General features: G+C 51.4%; 3 protein-coding genes across 3 annotated transcripts; 1 reads left to right on the top strand and 2 right to left on the bottom strand.

Moving 5' to 3' along the window:
- Positions 1-344: 344 nt before the first annotated feature.
- EMC1 (ER membrane protein complex subunit 1) lies at positions 345-4,194 on the bottom strand. Its single transcript, XM_003741250.1, has 8 exons — positions 4,040-4,194; positions 3,626-3,727; positions 3,200-3,438; positions 2,753-3,065; positions 2,187-2,665; positions 1,941-2,060; positions 1,601-1,815; positions 345-1,481 (listed from the first exon to the last, which is right to left on the bottom strand). Exons 1-8 carry the CDS (start codon positions 4,176-4,178, stop codon positions 491-493), a joined length of 2,598 nt encoding a protein of 865 aa, XP_003741298.1. The 5' UTR covers positions 4,179-4,194; the 3' UTR covers positions 345-490.
- Positions 4,195-4,749: 555 nt separating this feature from the next.
- Positions 4,750-7,131, bottom strand: LOC108863941 (zinc finger C2HC domain-containing protein 1A). Its single transcript, XM_029110880.1, has 5 exons — positions 7,021-7,131; positions 6,028-6,183; positions 5,503-5,915; positions 5,164-5,388; positions 4,750-4,918 (listed from the first exon to the last, which is right to left on the bottom strand). The coding sequence occupies exons 1-5, from the start codon at positions 7,129-7,131 to the stop codon at positions 4,750-4,752; spliced, it is 1,074 nt and encodes a 357-aa protein (XP_028966713.1).
- A 7,082-nt stretch (positions 7,132-14,213) lies between these two features.
- Positions 14,214-24,279, top strand: LOC100909063 (sodium- and chloride-dependent GABA transporter 1). The gene is made up of 7 exons (XM_003741204.3): positions 14,214-14,472; positions 21,642-21,773; positions 22,249-22,465; positions 22,598-22,911; positions 23,040-23,570; positions 23,701-23,972; positions 24,145-24,279. Exons 1-7 carry the CDS (start codon positions 14,214-14,216, stop codon positions 24,277-24,279), a joined length of 1,860 nt encoding a protein of 619 aa, XP_003741252.1.
- The last annotated feature ends 2,233 nt before the right edge of the window (positions 24,280-26,512 follow it).

Here is a 26,512-nt window from a genome sequence, read left to right as displayed (position 1 = left end):
AGATGAAACCCATCCACGCCGAAGACCTGTCAGGAGCTTGGGGGAATTCGACCGGGTAACCTGAGAGGAAATCCGACTGGAAATGATATCGAAAGCAGAGGCGATAGGATCAGCATAAACATTAGCTTTTTCGTCGAAATCGAGACTGATGTCGCAACTCTCTGTAGCGTTGGGAGGGAATGCTCTCCCCGAAAAATCTACTTCGGTGATTGTCCTCTCCCTCGTTTTCCGCGTGGTATGAGTTTTCTCGTAAGGAAGCGCCCGCCCCATTTTCCTATGAAGCCTGCCGGATTGAATTTTTCTGTTGAATTGAAAGTTAACAGGCAGCTTCCATCGAATTCAGGTATAAAACGTGACTATTTTAATGCGACTTAAGTAATAATAATTTAATTAACTCGACTCGCTCTCAGGCGCATCCATGCTCTGACAATTTACACACTGTTCGCGTCGATCAATAAATACAAAAAATATTCTCGTCCTATAGCGAACGCTATTGCCACGCTGCTTTCAGCGCTTTCCGAGCCGACAGAGCCCTTGTCACATAAGTCGCCGTAACGAGTGCCGCCAAAACGACCAATATGAAGTAATGCTCGAAGTTATCCTTCAAAATGTCGAAGTTCTGACTCGGTGCTACTCTCGTGTAGTAGAGATCAAGACCGTAGGCCAACACGAGACAGGTACTCTCTAGTCCCGACGGAGCCGTCTCGATGCCGCGAACTCTGGCCACTGATTGGTTGTAGTTGAGGATGCTTTGCGGAGGAACGAGAATTTCTGGAACATACGGAATCAGACCTTCTTCTCGGTGGAGCATGGTGGGATTGACCGGTCTCCTGGGATCGAGCATCGCCTTGGGTATCTCTAGAATCGAGCCTTGAGCGTTCGCCGCCAAAATTAGTTTCGAGGTTATTCCTTTCTCGGTGACAGTGTCCTTGAGCTGGACGATGTAGTCCGGTAGGATAAAGGTGTTGTGCTCAACTTGTGGCTGAACCGAACTGAAACTACTGAACGTATCGTTCGGTTGCTCGAAACCTTCGTAGAGGTCGATGGCACTGATCTCTTGACGGCGCATTTTCTCATTGATGTAGGAGTACACGAACCAATTTTCACTATGCACCATATGAATGGGTCCTTTAGCCTTCCGATGCACTGTCTGATAGATGATCGAGCCGGTGACCACGTCAATCAGATATACGAACACGCTATTTTGTTGGGCACTTCGACTGATGATCGCGGCCAGGTTCGGATTAATGTATTTGTACAGCACCGAGCGGTCGCCGAGAACGCGTCCCTGGGAGTGAACGTTCTCCTGACCCTTGACCGCGACGCCTTCGACTTCAGAGCCCGCCGCCAAGTGGATGGACCACAGGCGATCGATTTTTCCGTCCTCGAGCAGGAATCCGTCGGCGACACCTCGCTTACCGACCGTCAGCAGATAGTGCTTGTAGTTTGTGTTTGCTTTGGCGGGATACACGATAGTTCTCCTAAATAGAGATAATTCACATGAGTCATCGGTTCCACCACGATTTTGAAGAGGGATCTGCGCATGGAGTTGAACGGAAACCTGTCGGACCAGACTGGGGGCGATATAGGCCAAACTCACCGCGTGGTTTCGTCGTACAAGACGACACCTTTCAAGAACTCTTCATTTGGTTGCAGCAGAGAATATTGGGTAATGGTAATGTCTAAGTGTTGGTCGTCTAGTATCTGTCCAGTTATTGGGTTGAGTGCCAAAACTCTGCTCCCTCCGCTGGGGCTACGTCCGAATATGGACAGTACGGGAGGGTGAGGAATGTGCGCAGTAGATCTCTGAGTCACCTGTCGAGCGTGAAAAAAAGCAATCAGCGATTGTTCATCCCGTATATCCAATATCCATATCGTCCTTCTCATGGGCACGGATCGGAGATCGGCGGATTTCTGCATATTCGGTTCTTCGAACTCACGGTAATGTATTGTCCATTCGAGAATGGTCGGATATTCGGAAGGTATCGACTCCATAGGATATCACCGCTCAGGTTGTCGACCAGGAAAAGTTTGCCGACTTTCGTTGCCATGAAAACCACCTGTCGAAGGGAGCATGTGATGCAGACTGGAAAGCTGATTGCTGATTCGCGTCTTATAGCAGGAGAGAGAGTATCGGGTCTGTCAATGATGATCAATCGGAAACTCTCTGTGGGAGCGGAGCCAACCTTATGGAAACCGAAGTTATCGCGCACGAGGCCGAAGTTTTTCGCAAGCGGATTCTTTGGTTCGAAGAATGTTGCCAGCTGTTGGAGCTGGGAATAAATTCGCTTGATCAGCATAGAGAGGACACCGGTCGGTTTCTCTGTGAACTCTTCTTCGATGTGGGCTTCGATGTCCGACAAGGGCAAATCAACGAACTGGACGTTCGTCACCTCGCTGAGAGCTTCTTCACGGCTCCAAACGACGCGCCCCTCTTTCTGGAACATCAACACGCCCGCGTCGTCAGTAGTGACCACCGCTCTATAGCTGACGGCGGCATCTTTCTTCGAGAGACCCATCACGTCCAATGTTCGAATGCCGCTGAAGACGTTCGGAATGCATATTTCGCCTCGGAGCTCAGACACTTCGCTGAACTTGCTGTCGAGAACGCTAAGGGTCCAGCACGAAGATTCGGATCGCTTCGCGAGCACCTGGTACACCACATCTGAAAGAGTTGCAAGATACATTTTGAGACGCTCAGGTATTCTAGAAGAACAAGGAAACCCTCTAGACCAATAAAATACAAGCCTACCATTATGCTTGAAGTTGGTGATCTCTGTGAGATCATCGAACTGACGGAGCAACTCGGCGCCTTTGGCCGATACGCCGTAAAGCCATGTGGAGACTTTAGAGCGTACGGCAACGAAACGACCTTCCGGGAGCCCCTTGAGTTCGAGGGCAGAAGCGTCAGTTTTGAGATCGCTGCTGATGAAACCTCGCGCCAAATCACTCAAAGCCAGAACTTTGAGAGTCTGGTCCACGAGACAGACGTAGATTGAATTGTCTACGAGGGTGCACTTCGAAAGCCTTGCGAAGGGAGCACTGATCGGCTCTGAGGTCTTAGTCTGCAGAACAAGAAAAAACTCGTACTCGCTTTCACCTCCAGACTCGGAGCGTCACTCCGCCTTGCGGGATAAATTTTGTCAACTTGCATATTCCTCGTAGGAATCAGAGAGTTTGGTGAGATCGAGCTGATTACCTCCTGGGATGCATACGAAAACTGAGAAACGACCACGTCCTTCGCTGACGTGTACACGGAGACGACGGTCATGCTCTCGGCATCTATGAAATGTTCTTGTTCGGAGTCCTTCGGCGGAGTGGAAGGGAGCTTCGTTTCCCAATGTAGAGCTCCGGAAATGTGAAAAGATCGAAGAATGGGGGGATCGGAGCCCGTGACTAGAATGGGGTTACCTCGTCTCGAAAGCGAATGGATCACACCTGGAAAGCCGCCCAGTGAGCAGAGGTCATTCGGTGATTGGATTGGAGCGGTCGCGATCGGGAAAACGGAATTCTCCCGATACTCTTGAGGGCGGGGGGCCGAAGAGCCATTGAATTATAATGACTTTTTCGATGCTCCGGCTGGAACACCGCCAAGGATCAGGAAACTGAGGACTGATGAACTTACCTCTTTCGTCTTCCTGTAGGATTTTCCGCCACACCAACTTCCCGCTGCGGGAATTTATCGAAGCCAGAACATTGCTAGCGGTTCCCACGAAAATGTTCCCGCCTGAGGGAAAAATACTTGCGTGATCGGCGTGCAAGGAATGGATTTCTTTAGAACCGTCGGCGCACGAGAACGGCTCGTGAAGTACTTAGATAGGGAGGCTCTCGCTATGAGTGGATCCAAAGAACATCGCCGTGAGCGAATATTCCCACAATTTTCCTCTCGGTCGTGCCCGGATTTTGAAGCTCTGCTCATGACGGAGCTAGCTGCAGTTCAGACATGCTGCAGAGCTTTCCGGCCATGCTCAATCTGCGGATATCGCAGCGCCGATTTCACAAGTGTTCTGACGGTGTCAGAGATGACTGGATCGCTCACCTGCGATGGTACCGAAATTCACGTGCTTCACTGGTCCCACGTGCTTCCGGAGCCAATCCCATTTGCCAACCTGGTCTTCGAACAGTCCCGAGCAAGTCAAACAGCCGATAGAAAATAAAAGTATCTTTAATTCGAACATGTTTTCCGCGTTCGAGACTTTTCGCCTGTTGTCATATTCTCTCCGAGACCGACTAGGCAACAGTCACAGATCCGCGCTCCAGAGAAGTCTCTACGGCGCCCATTTTCGAATTCATCTTTCAGCGAATTGCGCCGCGAACGATGTTATGTAGTTGGGCTGCTACTTGTTACCCGATTATATATGAAGGAGATTTATCCGCAAACATTCTCGAGTCCCGAAGCATAACAAGTTTTATTTGTTCTCCCGTCAACAACAAAAGCTCGCTATACATACAATACACCTGGAGCTGCCGTTTGGTACTCGACTTCAATACGTCACTTGATGCTCGTACGGATTCCTGTCGTTGGTACCCGAATGTACCTACACGGAAGCTCTCACGTTGGAAACATCAAACTCCCGCGGGAGCTGCTCTTCTGATCCTTCAACCTCCGACGAGCGGCTCGGATCCTCCTCCTAATCCATGAGCACACCTAATCCACACACTCTGGTAACCTTTTCTCCACCTCGCTTCTTCCGCCGAGGACTCTGCTTATCGTTGAGCGCAACCATCCTTGAGTCTGTCGTCCCGGGATCAGGTCCTCTTCTCTCCACAGTTGAAGCAGAATTTCGCGGAGCTCACCAAGAACGGCGAATTGCACTTTGAACAAACATCTGCGCTGCTCCTCAGATCCGACATACTGCCGGTCAGCTTCAGAGAGTGCTGGAGGACATAGTCCTCCGTCAAGCGTTTCGAGTCCCACCTGCAACGAAAATCAGAGAGGAAATTGAATCAAGGTACGGGTCTCCTGTCGAATTCCTAAGAAGCTCAGCGATCATGCCAACTCGCAGCTCGGACGGAAGGACCTCGCGGCGATGGCGAGCGACTCGAGACTATCCGGGAACCCGACCAGCTGATGTGGAACGGAGACAGCGATGGACGCGAGAAATTAAATTCGTCCTGGAACATTCGGCGGACGAGACATGCACATGCTATCTACAAGCATACCCACTGTCGAGCTCGATGGAACTCTGTGGTCTCTTCAGAAGATCAGGGTCCGCGAATTCAACCCCGCTGTGCCCCCCAGTCCTCACTCCCGGTACGGTGCGCGGCTTCTTGATTGATATCAAAACGTGAGGGCTCGACGTCCTGTTGTATGCAACCGAAAGCGATCCCAGATGCGGGTTCACATGGTGAGGGAATTTATCCTTGAACTTTACCACGGGGTCTTCCCTGGGGAATCGTTTCAGGAACATTAGCCGCCGTCGGAAAAACGCAATATTGTCCCCCTCTCCTCGGTATAGCGGTCACGTATCTAGCCCGATCGGAATAGCCCAAAAGACTCACTTCTTCGCCTTATTGTTGTTGGTGTCTATATTCGGAGATGATGCAGCTCTCCGCATTCCTCCTCGATTAGAAGTTTGGCTCGAAGTTTTCCGAGTGTTACCATTGACGTCCGGAGACGGAGTCCCTCGGTGCTTCGGGGCACCGCGGCCCGGAGTTGTGGATCGACTGGAGACACTCTTGTGCGTCGGTGTACTCCCGGGTTTTCCAACCATTGGTGTGCTCTCTGTCGCCGGAGCTCTCCGTCTCCTCGGGACCGGCGTCTTCGGTGCTTCCAGTTTAGGTTTAGGAGGACCTCCCCGAGGAGCGTTTGCAGGTTTACGTTTCAATGGTGCGGGCTTTGGGCTCGCGGGCGGTTTGTCGAATCTGTGGGGCGCTTTTGGATCTAGGAAACTGTTCCTTCGGGCTCGATCTGCCTGGAGAAAATAAATATCTGTTGTTCAAACGATCTGCCTGATTCAAGCATCGGGGATATCAGGATTTGTGGAGGAGAGCTTCAGCCGCCCACGGAAACGAGGACGAACTCACAGGTCGGTCCTTCTGGCCCACCGTTGGTTTCGAAAATATTTCGTGAGCGTTATCCACGTTGTTTTCCTCAATGATAGCGTCTCGTCGCTTAGCTCTCATGTCGAATACTTTCTTCGGTTTTCTCGAGTTCTTCTCGCATATTGGAAGATGTCTCTCCTGCGAGAATCGAATTTCTTCTTAAACCTATTCGATGAATCTCAATTCTCTGTGTGATCAAAATGAATTAAGTAATTCTGTGGAGTGCCCAAAGTAGTGCCCAAAGTCCTCATTGTGTGGGCACGATTCTGATGGAATAGAGACACCTCAGCCCCGTGCGGGGAATCTCGCTTAGATATTCCTCGGATTTCTGGATCTCCGCCATTGCCCGTAACCGTATTCATCGTGCTCGAGTCTCCAGAATTGAAGATCTTGGTGGATGTTAGAGCTCGAAGTCATTTTAGGGATTTATTTTCACGGGGGAATCCGGAATAGAGCGCCCGTCCCTAAATATTTTGGAAGCTTCGATCGGGAGACTCGCCGATGCGAATTAATGATATACATCTCATTCAGTCGGATAGGAAATTACTATATTAGATATAGCGTATTACCAGAGCATATCAATTTTAGGTCTCCGGAACCAACGGGAAGACGGCAATGGAGGATGCGAGCTCGTAAATTAAGTCCGAAGCCCTTCCGTCCGAAAAAGTGTGTCAGGAGGTCAATGGATGTTCCGCATTGGAGGAATGGGTTTCCTCTCCACGCTCAACCGCATACGCGGTCCGGACTTCCCGATACGAGGACGCAAACATGCAAGAATCTACTGTGGAGTTCTGAGTCCCGCGTATGAACCTCCGGAGTCATTCACTGGGATACCGCGGAGGCACAATCTCGGACCTAGCCCAGCATAAACCCTTCTGATGAGGATTTACCCCTCTCGTGGACCCCCTCGAAAACTGGCGTCGGAATCATCTGGCCCGATCGCTCTATTCGTGTGATCTACACTCCAATACTCACCAGAGCGTCATTTTTGAAGCGTCTCCCGCATATTCCACACGACACAAGCTCTGGAGCCGGATCCTCTGGAAACGGCTCGTAGTAGTATCGCACGCTCGGAAAAAGTCCCATTCCGACTCTATCTAATCAAAGTTTGCGTCGAGCATCAGACCGGAGCGGGCCGTACTCTGAGCAAGAGACTATCCCAGCCACTGAGGAGCCGTAGTCTGAGGAGTGCTAGCATCACGTCGGCTCAGAAACCCGAGTCCCGAGGGGGCTTGGCGGAACTACGCTCGTGAATATTTATCACCTAATTCCATTGTCCTTTCAACGTCTCAGAACCGAGAGACTTCCGACGACAACAGAGCGCTTCGACTGGCGGACGGTCTCGGTTGTCACTCATGTCAGTCTACGGTTTCAACCCATGACAGCGGTCTGCGACAAACGCAGAAAATCGAAATCCGTGGATGCATTGCGAACGGAGCTCCTACAGAAACGAAGCTGGACTGAGCTCAGACATCGGAGAAAACATCGTATAGGGCCGAGACATCCAAACTCATGTGAACACCATTATTTGAACATGATGATAAGTTCCGGGTTCTGTGGTTCTCGGATCTCATTCCCACATGTTGTGAGCGTGATGCTGTTTGGGGTATGCAGACTTGGGCACTTACGTGGATCCGATGCAAAGATCGCTCAGCAGTCCAGCCTGGGCGGCATGCTACCCTCCGAACAACGAGACGGTTTGGGAAATCTATGTGTGCGAATTTCAAAGAAGACTCACCCATCGCTGAAAATTCCGGGGCTTGTGGCTGTGTATGTAAATCCTGTTTGTGTAAGACGGTTGCCTTAGAGACCTGTGTGGTGCGACGACGGCAATCGACTGTTCCCCGTAAAGTCGTCGAGGGGCTGCGCGATTGCAGATCGATAACGCATTGGGTCCTCAAGCGGTGCCTCGGAAACTCACTGGTGCCTCCGAAAATAAACCTTCCTCGACAATGAGACACTGGAGCACCCGTAAAACACTCGACTTCAGGTTTTCTCCGTTCCTTCTCTCACGCTCCATCTCCCCTGGGTTTCTCAGGGAATTTGGTCGAGCAAACATCACGGAGAGAGGTGCCATTCCTTCACGAGTGTAGAGCTTTTTCTGATGGAGCTTCACAGAAAATGACGCGGATAGAGCTCCTGTACGATTCGATGAACTTATCGTGGAGCTTCCGAGCTTCTGGGAAAGCTGGTCGCAATTGACGTGTTCGCTTTGGCGCGACCTCCACTCTGGCGATGACCTTGACCCAATGTGGTCTCTGGGGCGCTCGTTCAGTGTCACGATACCCTCCGGCGATGGTGATGCGGAGGAGCGCATGATTCGGACGGATGCTCGGATATAGGATACAATTATCGCAGTTTACCGCATTCTGGTGAATTGTTTCGCATTTGCACCATCCATGTATGTCTCGCAGCCTCGGAGAACACCGACCCTTGTTGGCGATCACGCCTGACTCCAACAAGGGTCGGTGTTCAGGAAAAGAACGAGGTGTCCATCATTACAGAAAATTCAAATTCTCATTGTTTCGCCCGTGAGATTTAGAGCTCGAGAAATCGTCCCGCTTCGCCGAAACACTAGCTTTCAACGGATTTTCTGATGTTGGACGCAATAATTGTGAACAATCATCATGGGGCTGATATCGAGGAAGCTCTGCGAAACGTTCCGTGGACCTCGACACGTTCTGAGACGGCCATATCTGTCAAATGAGGATCTCGGGCGATTCTAAGCGTGACTCCAATCCGGGGTCTGACCTTCAGACCTCCGATTCGGCTATCGAGAGGCTCCGCTTCGCATCCGCGAGGAACCCTGAACTCAAGACTGGGTCATTGCAGAATATGATTGATTGCTCTCTTTACAGAGGGGAGAGAAGGCAGAATCTTGGAACCATCATCGGGAGACTCATTCGAGGAGACTCATCAAGCCCTTCGAAGATAAAATGTGATACGACACCTTACGCTATCCAACAAATGTAGTCGTGGCGTGCAAAGAGACATTTTCGATACAACTCCTAGTAACATGTACAGACGACAGCAACCTCACAAACTGTGACCGGCTCGAAACTTTACTCCTCGATGAGCTTCTGACTGTTAGCGTCGATTTCCCGGGGCATCAGAGCTCAGCAGCTTCCGCTCGGATGTCGATGCATCAATACCATTCCCCAAAGCGTTAAGTGTGTCAAAACTGAGCGTCAGAGGAGACGATTGGGAATGAGTCCTTGGAGGATTCTTCAATGGAAATTCCCCAGGTCGACCCTGGAGACACTATACTGGCCGTTGGCTCGTGCTTCTTGGGTATGGGAGTCGCCGACGGTTTCAAAATATTGACTTGGGACTCAGTTCCCGACAAGATTGGGAGCCAGCCGGTTGTAAACTTCACCGGAACTCGGTTGTTCTCGATTGTCGGTCGGTCACTAGGCAGGACTAATTTGCTCGGTAACACTTTCCGAGTGCCCTAATGGGTAGACTGCTCTGTTCGGTTTCTGGCTCCGACAGTGGAAGAGTCTACTCTGTGACTTGTTACTGTAAATGAGAACAAGACCGAATATCCGAGCTGTCCCACGGAGGGCCCACTCTCCGAAATCGAAATTGACGCCAAGGGGTCGGATCAGTCCAGCGATCAGGTTCGGGACGGGCGTAGGGTTTCACCAATTGATCGCCATGCTGTTTGCGGGACTTCGAAGAGTTCTGATGTCTCAATGATGAGCATTCTAACTCAGTAAGGTCGTCCGAGCTCGACGAAGAAAATCGAAAAGCTCGAGTAGCTTATCCGTTCCGGGAGTCCGCTTGGCCGCTCGATGCCTCTCCGGATCATGTCCGATTTCCGTTGAGAGAATTATTTCCACTCGGAACGCTTATCTAGTGGATGGAGAGTCTCGACTCCCGTACACGAAATCAGTGCGAGACTTTCCCTCTCTTTTCGCGAAGAGAACAATTATCTCCCGGAGTGATTCTGGTCGACTGTGCAATCTCCGCGAAGAAGGGAGAGTCCCCGGACTATTTCCCGGGACTGGGAATTCCGGCCGGAGCGATGCGATCTCTCCCCATTGAATGGCTCACATCGCGGAACGACAGCATTTCACTCCGCGGAGACGGCGTCGCTGACCTCGGACATGTTGCTCGAAAGCCCTCCATGTTCACCCTCTCGGCGTTTTTCCAATTTTGATTGAGCTGGATGAAGTGGTCTCTCTTTCAGGATATCGACGACAGCGTGCTCTCGCCTCTCAATTCATCAGACTGTCGAACTTTACATTTACCCTGAGGAGGGTGTCGATGTCGTTGACATGCCCTTTGAAGTAAAATATCAGCGGAGCAGCTCGACGCGGAGGACCGAAGAAATCCTTGAGAATTAATCTGGAGCCCTCTGGAAACTCGTCGAGTGATTCAGAATACTGGAAGGCATTATTATCCGAGAGAATTGGCTCGGGCAGCGCCGACGCGCGACTCTGTCTCCGAGCTCAGCTCGCATCGGAACGCTTCAACGCAGAACAGTGGTAGATACACCACCGCGAATCTCTTTGACTCAGATTCATCGCCAGTTTGATCATTCGCTCGCCCGAATTGTTTCCGCAGGACGAAACGCTCGCCACGATGAGAAGCATCAGACCGGAGTCGACGTACCGAATCGAGGAATTGGGGCAGAGAGATTTTCGTCGTCCCTCATGGGTAGCCTTTACGAATAGTCGGGAGAGAAACTTGTCAATTCGCTGCAAAAGTGTAGGGAGGGGGCGAGGCAGCTGTCAAAAGTCTCATTTATTCAAGGAGTCCCTGGTCCCGAAACGCTCTCTGGCGCCGAATCTTCAGAAGATTGACTCCTAGGAACTGCTTATTCGTCATATATAGATGATAATAATTCATTCCAATCCGAAATAACTAATGAGGCCCGGGAAATATCTCGAGGGCGCGCTTGTCACCCGAAGAATCAGGACTTTTATCAAATAATCCATACTGTTTTTCAGAGCCAGTTAGCGCTTCCTTTAGGAAGACGACCGGAGAAAATGACCTTCGCCTCCACTCGGAACGCTCCCTCGGATTGCTTATGCAGGCGGGAGCTGTATCGCGTTCTCAAAACTTAGCGCGATCCCGTGGCTTTGTCGCATCTCGAGCAATACGTCGGGGTCGTCTTGGAGTGAAATTCTGCCTGATTCCCATAAGATGATGCATCAAGCAGTGTATCTCAATGCTCACTTCGAGCAATGACGCGAAGCTTTGCTGAGAGGAGACGCGACAGATGCTCCTCCGTGTCCTTGATCGAGGTCACTTTCCAGGATCGCGTTCCACTCTTTGGCTGGTGGACGCCTGGTTCTACGCCGTCGCGTCGTTCGCAACGGAATTGCTCTGTCATTGCACGATTACAACCCCAGAGAATTATACGATGTTTACTCGCAAAGCGTGTCGCTTTGCCATGCATTCACGGAAAATGTTCGCTCCTCGGTGCCAACTGGACTCCTTTCGATAGAAAGCCGCGGAGAGAGTAGCCCAATTTGGAATCTGGTCGGCGACCCCTTAATGGGATCTCCGTGTTATCCTCCGCACGTCACACATCACGTGGCACCGGCTGGACCCGGCCCCGGAGTTTTGCTCGAAGCTTGACAGAGGGCGCCCCGCGTGGGACACTAGAAGACTAGTTGCAAAAGTGGTGAATGGCACGCAGGTCCCTCTTTAGAGGCAACCGCCCTAGACCTGTAATGTAAACAAATGTGTCAGAGAAAATCATCCTGACCGCTACTTGAGACATGGATGCACTTGAGACCCGATTCTCGCATCTCTTCGTGAGACTTCTTCTTTCGTTTGAAACTTAACGACGCCGCGTCGCTCTGTCGGCGCATTAATGTTCCTGTCCATTCTATCCATGAATAGCGCGAGGGAATATTCAGTTGAGTTTTTGAGGTCGATCCGAATCCCCGGAGTCATGTTCGCGGATTCTCCGCAGCGAAAATCGATTCGAGGCATTATGGTGACGTTGCGTCATCGTCGCAGTAAATGAAAACTCTCGCGTCCGCGGTGGCCCTACCGATGCTCTCATAGATCTTCGTAGGTCATTGGAATCAGGGTGATTTGTGGGTCAGTCGTACTGAAGCTCCGCAGGGAAATTAGTCTAATCGGTATGGCATCGAAGTATTCGTGCTCGGAATCGATATTAGCGCTCCGACCCCGAAATCCGCTTTAGATTCCGACCCGTTGTCGATATTCCAAACCCGGAATTCCCGGCACACCGTGTCTCAGGGCGGCGCCACCGCCAGTCTCAGTCGTGTGGTCCTGACTGTGCTCTCGCAGGATTGATTGCTTTGCGCAAAGAGTTTCTGATCGAAAACAAAGGTTTCCTGCCCGATGCTCGTTTGCCTGAAAGACCCGCAGGGAGTTTTGTTTTGGTGTTCCGCACTTCAAGGATGTCATCGGTAGCAGCGGCAGTCGTTGAATACGAGTGTTCCCTATCTCGCGAGAGAGTCCCCGGGCCCGACTGGGAACAGAGCTCTGAGTGAAGAAAGCCGGCCACATATATAATAGGACAAATCGATGAGTTCGCGCATTCCAGAAACAAGATTTCTATTCGTTTACATTGAAGCGGTCGGCTGTCGGATCGTTGCACTAATCGAATCGATATCGGGTTCGGACAGCCGCCCACGAGAGAAAACTGCGTAGAAAACCACCTAATTGGTTTAGGCTATGAATTTGCGTCTCATTCTCGCCGATTGTGGGAATGGGACTGAAACTCGACGCTGGATCTGACAGAGGACCGTCTCGGCTATTCACCGTCATGTCAATGTCCTATCGGTCCATGTCGCTCTGCGAGGTAATCGAGAACCTTCGACGTTCCATCTGGAAGCTCCCTTCGGGATTCCTGGGTCCTCTTGTCGAGCTCAGGATTTTCTGATGCAAAAATTACTCCGCCTTATTTACGGCCGGATCGCGCCGGTTAGGTGGTCGTCTCGCGAGCGAAACGTTTTTCGGATCCCTTTCCGAGCATCTAGCGAGACGTGGTAAGCGATCTCAACTCACGTCGTGGTGTGTCGGCACCCCGGACAGTGCTCCGGCGGATCCCTCACCCCTCAGGCGAGCCTCTCGCCTTCGTCTCTCTAAAGAGTCTTGTCGAGTGAGTACTGAATGCAAATCCCTGTTGCTTCTAGCCCTCTGGAACTCGCTGCCAGAAGCTGAGCGACAATCCTGACAGTCAGCCACGATACCGGAGGAAACTCATCCGCGGCCGCTGCCAGCCATCTGTCGGACGGAAGCATCGGTGAGGTGATATCGTCGCCCACGTCGGTCGTGCTCGCGGACGCTTCGTCCCTTACCGGTTGTTGTTGAAGGTTGTTGAGGTCGCCCGCGCTCAGCCAGACCGGAGGCAAATACAGAAGCGTACGCTCAACCACGGACTGATATGCCTTACTGCTAGTCGTCATGGTTGACCTCACGGTGAACTACAACGGTTGTCACATGAAAGCGATTGTCATCTTCATCTGCGCCATGTACTCCATTCAAGGTGTCGCCGTAGACCAAGGTAGGTCGAGTTTCAGCTTTTCAAAGAACGTCGGACGGTCCGCCCGCTCGAATCGTCCGCTTCCCCGGTGTCCGTCGATTCCCCGGGTCGGACTGTCATGGGTCAGAGCTTATTTCTCATTCGTACCGGGCGGACCTCTCCGTGACGCTCGTCCGCGCTCTCCGGATGGCGCCCCCGATCGCCCATGCGTTTTGGGGACTGGTCGCGTACGACGGTATCTAACAGGTCGTATTATTACGGTTCTCAGATCGTTGAATTGATTACTGTTGCCGCTGACGCTGCTGCCAGCGCTGTGTTGGCAGTATAAAGTTCCTTCCCGCGGGAGAGTGGGAACCGGCGGTCGACTACAGGCGAGAAGAAAACGGCAAGAGACACACTCTGTGAATCTCAACGCTGAGCCGGAACGAGAAGAACTATAGGTCCGACGAGCTCATCTCAGAAGAGGTCCAATCGCACTCGACTAGCCGCCGCACCGACCTTAGTACACACCGCGAAGCAAAGCTCACCTCGTGTCCTCTCGGCCAACTGCACCGCCACGAGCATCGAGAGTCGTCTCCGAACACCGACTTGTTCGACTTTTATTATCATCGCAACGTCTGATAATTCCACCGCGACGACTGTGAGGACAACGACAAGCTTCACCGGACAAACGACAGCTCCACCTGCACCAGGGATGCGCAGCAAGGACGGGGCAGGTGGGCCCCGCTACGAACTGGCTTACGACAAAGACATCGATTGTAACAGCATCAACTACCATGATCAGGAGGCCGGTCCCCTCCCGAAAAAATGCGCCCCGGGAGACTCCGAGGAAGAACTGCCCGTTCGAGGAAATTGGGACGGACAGTTGGATTTCATTTTCGGCTGCGTGAGCTACGCGGTCGGTCTCGGAAACGTTTGGCGTTTCCCGTATCTGGCCTACGAAAACGGAGGCGGTGAGTGCAGCGTTCATTTCTAACTTGGAGCTAGAATCCGGGGGTTTCCTGTTTTTCACCTCCGGAAGAATGTCAGAGAAATCTGATCCATGCCGTGAGGCTCCGCGCAATGAATCGTCTCTCTCTCTCTGACACTGGCTGGTAGATGTCTTTGCACCGGGGCGTCTAGCGCCCCTATCGCGTACATAAGGACGAGCCGGAATTTCCTGAGTGATGCGCAAGCAGCGGAAAAGAGAATGAAAACATTCCACGAATGACCGCTAGAGCAGCAAAGCCTCTCTCTCAGAGCGGAATTCCTTCGTAAAGTTCGCTTTGTGTCGGATTGAGGCAGAAAGGATTCTTCCGGAGCCCTGATGCAACTTTAGCGGGACCCAGAGAACTTAAACCCTTTCGAAGTAGCGAAACGGAGCGTGTAATCAAGAGTAAAGGTAAACGCCATGACGGGGATTCACTGTCATAAAGATTACGATGTCCCCTGTGAGTTTACAATCCTTCTCATACAAGCACTGCTCAGGGATGATTCTCCGCTCTCGCTTCGGGATATATTACTCCTGATTCAAAACTCGTCTTATCTTGTTGCGAAGTCATCAGAGCAACCATCCGTCGCGACTTGATGTTATGGTCGCGAAGACTCGTCACTCAATCCTAGAGTCAATAGGGCTAACTCCGCAAGACGAGACAAGTCAACCATATCTGTCTGTCAATAATTAGCCGAGCTGTAGGGTATAGAGATAGAGAATCATCTGATTCTTCTCCAACTCTCCCTCGCGGAGACGAGAGCATGTTTCCAATTATTCCATTGATAGAGGACTGGATTTGCGGAGGGAAGAAGCCCGCGGCCGTAATCGGGCCCGGTATTCGAGGCTAGAGGCCGAGCACACGGCTCGGAAAATACGCTCCGTCACGCGACAAAGTGCTCTCGGCGAAATCATTGATTTTACCGGATCATCTCACCGCTGTCGGAAGCTCGGTACAACTCAATAAGACCTCGGAGCTCAGAAGGATGACGTTACGCTGAACCTCGACCGAGCTCTGCCGCGAGATGGTGAATCCCATCAGATGCCAAACAGGACGACAAAGAACAGCATAGAATTCGGGACGCGCGCCATTCATCCGACGATATCCGACGAGTAACCGGGAAGATTGGGTTTCCTTTTCCATTAGTTTCGGAAGCTGCAGTGCGCTCTTCCGCAGCCCATTCTGTCCGCGCGGGAATATGCGCGTCACGAGATCCCTTGCGGGCCACTCTGAGCGCACGAGTCAGACCGCCAAAAATCATATTCTCGGCCTTGTCATTCCGCATTGGGCTCAAAACAGACTGTGTGCGCTGCCGCTGTGCAACGTCTCCTAGGGCTCAGGAATCTCGCGGTGCCTCTCTCGATCCGTGCAAGCGTCGCTCGAGCTTCGCGGAGCGAGACTGAGCGGGCAAGGAATCTGTTGTGAGATGTAGCCGAAAGCTATAGCCGACACATGAGAACGAGAATATTCATTGATTCTGGATACACGGCGAGGGGGATAATTCCCGCTCTGATTCCCTTTTGATATACATATATGTATGTATACTGTGAAGTCGGTTATGTCCAGAATTACGGATTCAATCAGCACCTCGTCCACGGAAAACAGAAGCATGGCAAGCGTGTCCGTGATTTGACAATTTTCTCGCGACGCTCGTCGCCTGCTCTCCTGTTCCTTCAATCGTAGTAGCGGGTGCGATCTCGTCAAAAGACTTTTCCCCACGGGACACACAGACAGCCGCTCCTGAGAATGTTTCGGACGAGCGGAATCGAAAACGCCAATCAGGCTCGATCGGCTCGATCGGCTTGACGGAGAATGCGGAACTATTCGCGCTCGTTATTTCTGGGATCGATGTCGAGGGATTCTCCGGATCGGGAGAGGTACATTCTTGGAGCGGAACAAGAAGCAGCTCCTTGGAAGCATGGCGATCTCTGTTCCATCAACGTCCTCGGCAGGCGAAAATAGATCACCAGGGAAGCGAAACGTCAGCTGTATCCGTTTCGTGTCCCCTATGAGACTTCCATCGGGAGTCGCCTTGTCTGTAGACGTCTGACTAACCACATGGATCAGTCACCCTTTCTGATAGCGAAGCTCCGCGTGACCGGGGATCAAGGACTTTCAAATGAAATGTATCCTGCTTCTCGATAAAATTTCGAACGGCCTTGACCTTCCCGTGGAATGAGACAGGAGCAAATCTAGAACGTTTCGGATTTCCGAGGTGATTGTCTCGTGATCATCAAATCGGTGGGTCCATTGGAGGACGGCGAATAGGACACCCGTCGTTTCTTTACGTATGTATGTTGGGGTCAAATTTCGTTTCTCGAGAGCACTGTCAGCAGCCTTGCCCGTGTTCTCTCGTCGTCGGTACACGGAAGGGTCGCGCTGGTCGCGATCTTCTTTGGGAAGAGTTCTCGTCGGGTGACCTGCCTGGCACTCGTTAAGAATCGCTGCTAGACGCACGTGCGATGCCCTACGTTACGCAAAGCGTGTCGAGTTTCGTCTACGGCTGAGTGCTCTCTGCTCTACGAGACGAGCAGCCATCGATAGCGCCGGCTCGATGTCATTCGCTTGAAAAATATGGGGATCCTAGTCGGCCAGCACATCCAAGACGCGAAAAATTCAGCCGCTGATGGGACGAGACTCTCGGACAAATTCCCCTCGCTTCGCATCGATTCCGCAAAATAAAATAGCTAAAATGCCAGCGATCATTCTAGCTTTCATCAGGCGGTTTGAACTCCCGGAGTATCGAAGTGGAGTCGATGTATGCACGACGTGGGAAGATGGCGAGAATCGCGGCTCTAAACGATCGTTACTAGGAGATGTGGAAGAGTCCGAGAACTAGTGCTGGAATGTCGGAGTTCCGGAGCTCGTTGCTCACCAACCCCCCTCCCTCCCTCGTCTCATCGTGGTAATCTACGAAATAGTGGAACCGCCGAATACTCGCGTGTTTGATCGGTATTCGTTCTCGGCAGTTTGTCCCGCGAAATTTTCACGGAGAAACTTCCCGTCTGGAAAAGGCTGAGAGGCGGCAGTCCCTAGTCATGGGGATGAGCTTGTGCCTAATAACAGAGTCGCACGGATTGAGGCCCCGTCGTTGTCGGGATGCAACCGACGAGGGTGAAGTGGAGTCCGACTCAGAAAGACCTTGGATAGAAAGTGGCAACAGATCAACAGTCTCGCCCGGGCTAGAGAGCAGGTTGACAATGCAGAGCTCTGAGTCTCCATTGGCTGTCATCTCGGCGAGTTGTCAAATCCTGGCAAAACCTCGGCATCATCAGGTAGAAACAATTTTTGAGACGACAAACTCGTCTTCGGACGAATCGGATGATTTTAGTGGCGCTGACTAAACTGGGTTAACAGCGTGACGAGACGACAAACAAGCCAGAGGTTGCTCGAGGTGAAAGCCCTAGCATAAATACCAGAGACTAGGAAGCTGGCGACCGAGAGAAAAAAACGCAAGAAATTCGCTTCTGGTTGTAAAGCCTCGAGTCGGACGTTTTCAGAGCCGGACTAAGAGCCCAGGCGGCAAGCCTGCTTCCTCGAACATTCTGGGTCTGAGGCGCCGTGCTTCAATGGACGGAAACTTGCATCTATCCCTAAGCTCGTTACTCGGGTCCATTGAAGCAATTTCTGGCTTCCGGTGTTTGTCTCGGCCGGTCGCTACGGAGAGGATATTTGCGTGGGAAGAACCGTACTTCGCTGAGGGTTTTAATGTTTTTTCTTGGAGTAATAAAGTTTCCTTGAAGTAGGGAGACGTGCTTCCGCGACGGGAAGTGTCTGTGTTGAGGAGAACTTGGTATCGCGCAAGAGGAGCTGCGATGTTCGCAGGAAACACCTCGCAAAGGAACAGTAACCCGCAATGGGAGTCACGGGCGAATTGCGGAAAAAACAAGGAGAAAGCCTGCGGTGAGCTTCCAGGGCTCATCCGGCTGTTTTCTTTGCGCAGAAAGAGACATGCTGCTGAGAGCGGATCCGGAATCTCATATCGAGAGACCAAAGGGATGGGAGATCGTAGGGACAAGCTCATCGTGGAGCCTTAGAGAGAACTCCCGCGAAGAAATGGATTCGACCGAGAAAAACAAGAGCAAAGTAGAAACTCACACAGGAATATCCCCGATCGATCTAGGTATGCTCACGTATTGACGAGCCATGGTTCCTACTTCTTTCGAACCGGACCAGTGACATCTTATGAGCTCGCTCGACGGGGTTCCGGATATTCAACATGGTTTACTTTTGTTACGATCATGTTCGGCTCTCGACACGACCTCTTTGTCAGAAAGCGTATCGGGACACGTAGATCTAAGTATGTATAGCGAGATGTTGATCTCAATATCGGCGAGGGCAATGGACCTATACAGAAGTGTCGCGGGATTTTGCAAAGCTGTGTCCGGGCTCCCCCGCGATGGCAAGCGGGAGGAACTTCCACAGTACAGCTTAAACAGCCTCTGCCATTCGGCTTCTCTAATGATAGCTCTGATCGTTAGTGAATTCCTGCCCGATTCCCCGTGGGGGCAGGGACTTCCCTCCCTGAGAACTTCTAGAATTGGAGAGACTCCTCGGAGTCATCCAGAGAGCGGATGAGTGATCGATCGACTTGAGGGTACATTCCGAGATTCACTGATCCGGAGATAGATCTTGAGATGCAACGCCTCGATCGAGATCTCCGATAGGTTGTGATTGGAAATGGCATCGACTCAGAAATTCGCCATTGCGGGTCCAGAGCCTTTCGTGAAGCACTGCTGCTTCCTCTATTTACACTATCTGATTCACCTCTCGCGAACGAAGTCGAATTTCGATTCACGCTCACATGAGCGTCAATCACCGGAGGGGCCTCGTACACCCAATGTCAACGAGACGGAATGGCAGCAGGTGTCACGAAGTTAGCTATTGTCGTCCGCCGAATTTAGTATCTGGCTCCCTTGTACGGGTCCTTCGCACTTCAGCCGGAGAGCCGATTACAACAGCGTCGTCAAATTCCGAGCCAGGAATCAGAGCCCTCCCGCGGAGAAACGCTTGGAGTGCGTACCTTATGGTCAGCCTTGAAAAAGTCACCTCCGTTTTACACGACGGGTGGCACCCGAACAGACCGAAACTCACAGCCAAACGCGGCGATTTCCATCTATCTTCCCGGCGGAGATGCCGACACTTCACTCGGTCTATTTTTTCGGGCTGCAGCCTTCGCTCTCTATTCAGCGGCTGCCTATACTCCTCAACTCTTTCGACTCGCATTCGGTGACGTCTGCTGAGGGAGACTCCCGAGATTTCCAGGCTCTCTCTGGTTCGTCAGACGTCGGAATACACGGGCAGCTGGAAAATCTCTCCCAATCTTGGAGGATCCAGAAGAACGTGCTCAATTACCTCTTTCTTCTCCGGCCAATTATCGTTTTCCTCGGGAAGAACAGAAATTACGCTTGCTCAGTAAGCTTGTCTTCAGACCTCCATAGCCTTCTTGGCCGATCGATATCTGAGGCGGGTGATCGCCTTTTGCTAGCTGGATAAAACGCCCCCCATTTCCCGCGAGCTTCCGCCTCTGATGCCTTCATCATCTCTATTCTTCATGCTCTCAATTCGATGTGGTCACGACCGACCGTGGAAATACATTACGCGTCAATCAAGTACTCGGGGCCTCATCTCACCTGGCTCTTGCTAGCGCGTTGATTCTGACATCAAAATATGTTCACACTGCTTTCTCTGTCACGGATAATGCCTCCCCGTATGGACGGCCCTTCCCCTACCTGAAAAAGGTTCTTTTTGTCTACGACTGGAAGAGTGCCAGATCTCAATGCGAAGTCGCCATCAATGTACATATGTCGATAGCTGACATTGCAGCGCGTACCTCCGGAAGGGGACTTCGATTTTCATAGTCGTAAAGTTTCAGCATCGCTATCATTCCTCTTCCGAAGCGTCGAACCGTTGTGAGATGAGGGACGATGTCTCTCGCGAATGACTGACGGAGCCCCGGAGCTATATGTCTCGGATAATATGATTGATTCCCATCGGAATGTCTCTTGTGATGCAAGTTTCGCCAACTCATTACGACACAGTGAAGCGACACTGAAGCTTGGAGGAGCTCGAGGCTCGGATTCCGTTCAGATACGATCTTTCAGCGCAATACCTGTTGGCGAATCGCGTTTGATTCTAGTTGACATGGTATGATTCCTAGTTGACAGCTGCTACAGAATTTGTAGAGGTAGAAGATGGAGAATTTCTCACGTGATTAAGAGCTGTTCTAACATAAGACTAACTTGTGAGGGTCTTCACGTTAGGCAAAGTGATGACACCCTACAACTCGGGGCGTTGTACTAAAAATAGGAGCTGGGCTAGAGTATCAGACAAGGCATCCGTCTTCTTGGAGACTTGGAAGAGAATGGCACGTTCGAGGAACGTCGACCGTCGGATGAGCTCTACGCAACCTCGACAGATCCACGGATCAGATGTTCGTCCTGTTTGCGTGACAGACCATCGGTTGGAGGTCGGATCGTTTTTCAAGCCTGGGAAGGCATCGTTCCCTCCATAATTACGGCCTATATGTCGTGTACATATGTATGTACGATGTTATAATACTTGCTAGCAAGATGCAAAGTCGTTTCCGGCCGTCTCCGAATTCGGCATTAGGCTTTATAAATTACACCGGTCAACAACGAGCAGATTCCCCGGTGCTGACGCAGGTATCGAGTTTACCGCGCCTGGCGTGGCTATTGCGAGCGGGTTCGCATCGTCGGAGAACTCGCCGCCCGCTCGTACGCGACCGGTTGAGCTTCGTCCGTCTCGAAGGCTCTCACCCGAGGAAGGTCTGTGAAGGTGAATCATGACAAGAGGAAGAGCTTGCCTATTGGCAACGAGAGCACCGAACCTGCGGAATTCCGCTATGATTTCTGGGACGGAGATTCGAATGGGAAACGATGTCCACCTTGTTCGCGAATGTAGATCACCTTCTGCAGATCGCCGCCCGTTTTGATTGTCGGGTCGTTGTAGGTTAGAGAGATGTACTCGACGATCTCCTCCAGGTTCGAAAGCGCGGGCTAAAGATGAGCTGAGCTCAATCGGTCACAGTCGCGCGAATCGGAGATGCAAGTCTGATTTCGGAAATGGATTGGAAATCCACGAGAGTGGTGGCAAAATCAAATTTCTAACGGAATTCTCTTTTACTGCAGGCGCCTTCCTCGTTCCGTTCTTCATCAGCATCGTCTTATGCGGAGTTCCTCTCTTCATGATGGAAGTTTCTATAGGACAATACCTCAATACTGGTGGAATCGGAATCTGGAACCTTGTCCCGATGTTCAAGGGTAGGTTTCGGAGACTGTGGAATAGAACGGTTCTCAGTCCCTGCAAATACGACCGACTCCTTCAACTTGATCCGCCCACACCGAAACATCCCACGAACCCCCTCCCCCTTCGTGTGCATCATCAACGTCGGAGATTGCCACCGAAGCCCTCTCCAGTGTTCCATTTACGTCAAATCTGTCCGAGAGTAACCCTTTCTTCGAGAGGACTTATTGTTGACCCTGGAGATCATCCGCATCCATTGCCCGGAGCTATAATTAAATCTATTTGGTCCCCGCGCAGAGCATGAGAGTCTACTCCTTCCCTGAAAAGCTTTGCGAATCTCACGGAGCGAATCCAAAAGTTTCTCATGCGTACAATCGATGCACTGGGGGGCCGGATCGCACTCGAATTTTTCGACAATCACGATAATCTCTGCGTCAGGCTTGAGTTCCGAACATTGGATTGGCGGTCGTTTTCAAATACTGCTCCTTCCAGGTGTTGGTTACGCTTCGATGGTGATGATCGGCTTGTCGAATATCTACTACATCGTTCTGATCGCCTACACCCTCTACTACTTCGTCGCCTCATTCTCTTCGCCGCTCCCATGGGAGAATTGCGGAAACGAATGGAACACCGAAACTTGCGTTGGCCTGAGGGAAAATCGGACCTTCGCTAACGGCACCGCGACTTCCGCTGTCAAAGAATATTGGGAGTAAGTTCTCGCACATCCAAGAATCTTCCAAATGACGGAGAACATCCTGTCCGAAGGATCTTGCTTCTTCGGGATTCATGTGTTAACGCTAAAGAGACAGAGCTCCGTATTAAGATTTGACGTGACTTCCAGTCGGAATGTGCTCGGAATCACATCAGGACTGCACGAGTTGGGAAGCCTCCGGCCAGAACTCGTCATCTATCTTTTCATCGCATGGCTCTTGGTCTACATGGTCATTTGGAAAGGACTTCATCAAAGTGGCAAAATCATCTGGTGTACCGCTCTATTCCCTTACGCCATACTATGCATCCTCTTCATCCGAGGAGTCACTTTAGAAGGAGCCAGTGAGGGTCTCTCCTTCTATTTGAAACCCGACTGGTCCAAACTCGCTGACCCGAAAGTCTGGATCGCCGCTGGGACTCAGGTCCTCTTCTCCTACGGAATCGGTAAGAGGTCGATAATTCGACTCGAAGCGGAGGAATTTCTTTCTCGGAGCCACATACGTTGTCGATCGATGGGATCGGTAGTGCTCCAGCCGCAAAGCCAAATAACACGTATGTCTCTGTGTTATCAGGTATCGGTGCCAACGTGGCTCTCGGCAGCTACAACAAGTACAATCATAACTTCTACAAAGATTCCCTGATCGTTTGTGCCATCTGCTCCGGCACTTCGCTGTTCGCCGGTTTTGTGATCTTCTCGGTACTCGGACACATGGCCCACGTTCAGGGCAAAGCTGTCGCAGAAGTCGCGAAATCTGGACCGGGTTTGGCTTTCTTAGCGTACCCAGAGGTGGTGGTACAGCTTCCTTGGGCTTCTGCCTGGGCTATTCTCTTTTTCCTGATGCTCATCGTTCTCGGGATCGATTCTCAATTCTGCACCGTGGAGGCACTGGTCACCGGACTCGTGGACGAATTCGCTGTTCAACTCCGACCCCATCGTCGGCTCTTCACGCTGGGCATCGTTTGTCTGCAATTCTGTCTCGGTCTGCCGATCGTAACCCAGGGAGGAATGTATATCTTCCAACTGATGGACTTCTTCTCTGCTTCCGGGGTTTCTCTATGCACAGTCGTCCTTTTTGAGATCCTTGGATTCTCCTATATTTATGGTGAGCTCTGACCCCGGTGAGGTGGCGAAAAATTCTCAGCCTTGGGCCGAGATGCTTTTCCCGAGCTTTTATCGTTCCCACCTTCCACACTAGCCAAGCACATGTCTGCCTCTCCGAATCACGATTCCAGGTGCCAACAGAATTTACGAAAACATTGAGGACATGATCGGCTTCAGACCAAACCGATACTTTGTTTTCTGTTGGCTCTTCGCTGCTCCGGTCGTCATTCTGGGAATGCTGCTCTTCTACCTGCTCGAACACGAGCCTCTCACCTACTCGAACACCTACGTTTATCCCTGGTGGGGAGAGGCGATCGGGTGGTGCATGGCGATGGCCTCCATCATCTGGATCCCTCTGTACGCCCTGTTCTTCCTGTGCAGTACCCCGGGAACGTTCCTCGAGGTAAATCGATTGACTGCCCTTAAATTCCTCCGAGGGAGCAATTATTGGATGCGAACTTGAATTTGGATCGATACTGAGATGACGCATGATATTTAGGACCCGAATGATCTCTTGTCCCCTCCTACATCCCCCGTCATTATTGGGAGAATAATATTTTCCCCCGGAATTCCAGCGAATCAAGAAAGGAGTGACGCCCCAAGTCGTTCCTCGCAAGGCCCAGGAGGGAACCCCGACGTCGGAAGAGAGCGTCACGATGGACAATCCCGTGACGTCGGTTCAACTGCTTCTGCGCCCAGAAAAAGTCTGAAGCCGTTACCACCACCACCATGAGTGCTAACCAGCTCCGAGGGCACTCGCTATTGTAGGTAGAAGCGTTTTCGTTCCCGACCTCCCTCCCAGCGTAATGAAAAACGAAATCGTCAAGCCTCTCGAGCGGTTGGATTGTCGCCATGTGCTCCGACCCCTGTAGGGTCGGAAAATCAACGCATATGCGAAGCTCAACATGCATTCCACCCGGAAAGTGACTCCACCCCGAGAGCCCGCTGTGTTCCTACCTTGTTTGAATCGGTGGAACCAAGGCGTGATCTGTTGTACTCAACACGCATTCCCCCAATGTCTCCCCTTTAAACTCAACACGCATTCCGCAAAATGTGTTCTGGAAACCGCTGCTGGGATTTGCGAGACGAAGCGCTCGCACTGGAATGCGGAGCTCGCCGACAATTTGAGATCGGTTTCGGTGCTGCGGTCACGCAGCCCATCGCTGCTGCTGATCATCAGAGTCGAAATTGAGGAGGAATCCAAGGTGCTAGCGCTACGTGGACAGGTCCTGTCGTTCTGAGCGTGATGAAACTCAACACGCATTCCAACACCTTCGGAACTTTTTGGTCGTTGAACATTTTGTGGACCGCGTTAGATATCGAAGAAGAAAAACTTACGAACACAGTTACATTGTTCAATCGATGCGTGAAAGTGTGTATACCGCGCGGCGCGTGCGTACACCACTGCAAGCTGATTCAAGGGGTGTGCTTGTGACATCACCTCATGGCCCACCGTGGACGCTTCGACGAGGCTCTTCGGTCGAGCCATAGCCCGAAACACGAAGACCGGAAGCTCTATTAGGTCAGTGACTAAGGGAAATGGAGTAGGGAAACTGTTTCTCGAGCGAGCTCGGTTGATATTCAAAATATTTGAAACGCTCCCTGTCGAAGTTATCGACGAGAGATGAATATTTGAATGGGGAAGCGCTCCCTCGGATGGGTGACGATTCCCGTGCTCCAATCCGTCGATTGCGAGTTTGTTGAAGCGGCGGAATCGAAGGAAAGGTAGAGTCTACACACCTACGTCACTTGACAGCGGCACCCTTGTGTAAATGATGAACTTATACGACCGTCTATTTGGTCAGCATTCACTTTCTATGCATTCAACGAATTAGAAGAAGTCCAAATTCCTTTCAAAACCCCTGACTAAAGGAAACGGATGACAAGTTTCGTTCCTTCTGCCAAGAAAAAATCAGACTACTTTAGCGACAACGCCGGAGTCAATCTACCTACCTTTTCTCGCGTACCTATTCGACGGTTGACAGGCTGCAGTTTTCCCGAGGCGGCTCCGATCTCCCGCTGCGATCGCCGATTTCACCCATTGAGGATCCCCGAGACGAGAGGAGTCGAAATACCCTCGTCCGATTATGGCAAGCAGAAGCTCGATTCGTGGCGATTGTCTAGATATGAAGTTGCGCGGGGAGTGAAAAAACTTCGGACTGCGCTCGAAAGGCTGTTGTCAGGGACAGCAACGCCCACTTATTAATCTGATGATCCTTGTATCGAGATACTGTTTCGTCGTAAGCACCTGTTTCATTTCGAAATGAATATAGTAGTTTCCGTAAGTAACCCGGTTTAAAGCCGGCAGGGATTTTCTGGAAAATTGTTCCCTGACGATCGAATATCCTGAATTCATTCGATCCTGTCCGAATGAAAAAACAATCGGACTTCGCCATCATCAGCGATTATATTCGAAACCTATCTTGCAAACAGTTCTTACGCGGAATGGGTGCCTTGTGAACTGACTAACCAGTATTGCTATATAATCGGCATTCTCGTACATCATCGTTCTCGATTCGATTTCGAGTCATACGAAGACGGCCCAAGTTCTGGGGGAATACTCGGATTGCTCTATTCAGACACCTGGGAACGGGCGCACCGGGTCCGCGACAGAGCGTCGAGCGGATTGTCGGGAGACGTTTTCCCTCCAGAACGAGCGAAAGTTCAGACAAAATCCGCCGATTCCGAACAGACTTGGGCCGTGCTGCAAGTGCTGTCGGTGATCTGAATTGTTCTTGCCGCCCTTGGAGGATCACAGAGGGAATTCGGTTTCCCCTCATCTGTGGATTGATTCAATGCGGCCGGAGGCCCCTCGAGATTACTCGGATGCCAGAGCAAATGCAGGGGGTCAAACCAGGCGCTCCGAGGCTTTCGCATCTCCCGAGTCTTCGATACAGTTTCAATCTGTCGTCAGAGGCATTTGGAGAAAAAGTGACATCGAAA

This window comes from Galendromus occidentalis, unplaced genomic scaffold (assembly GCF_000255335.2).
Source record: "Galendromus occidentalis unplaced genomic scaffold, Mocc_1.1 scf7180000077128, whole genome shotgun sequence".
NCBI lineage: Eukaryota > Metazoa > Arthropoda > Arachnida > Mesostigmata > Phytoseiidae > Galendromus > Galendromus occidentalis.
This window is presented reverse-complemented; position numbering and strand designations above follow the sequence as displayed.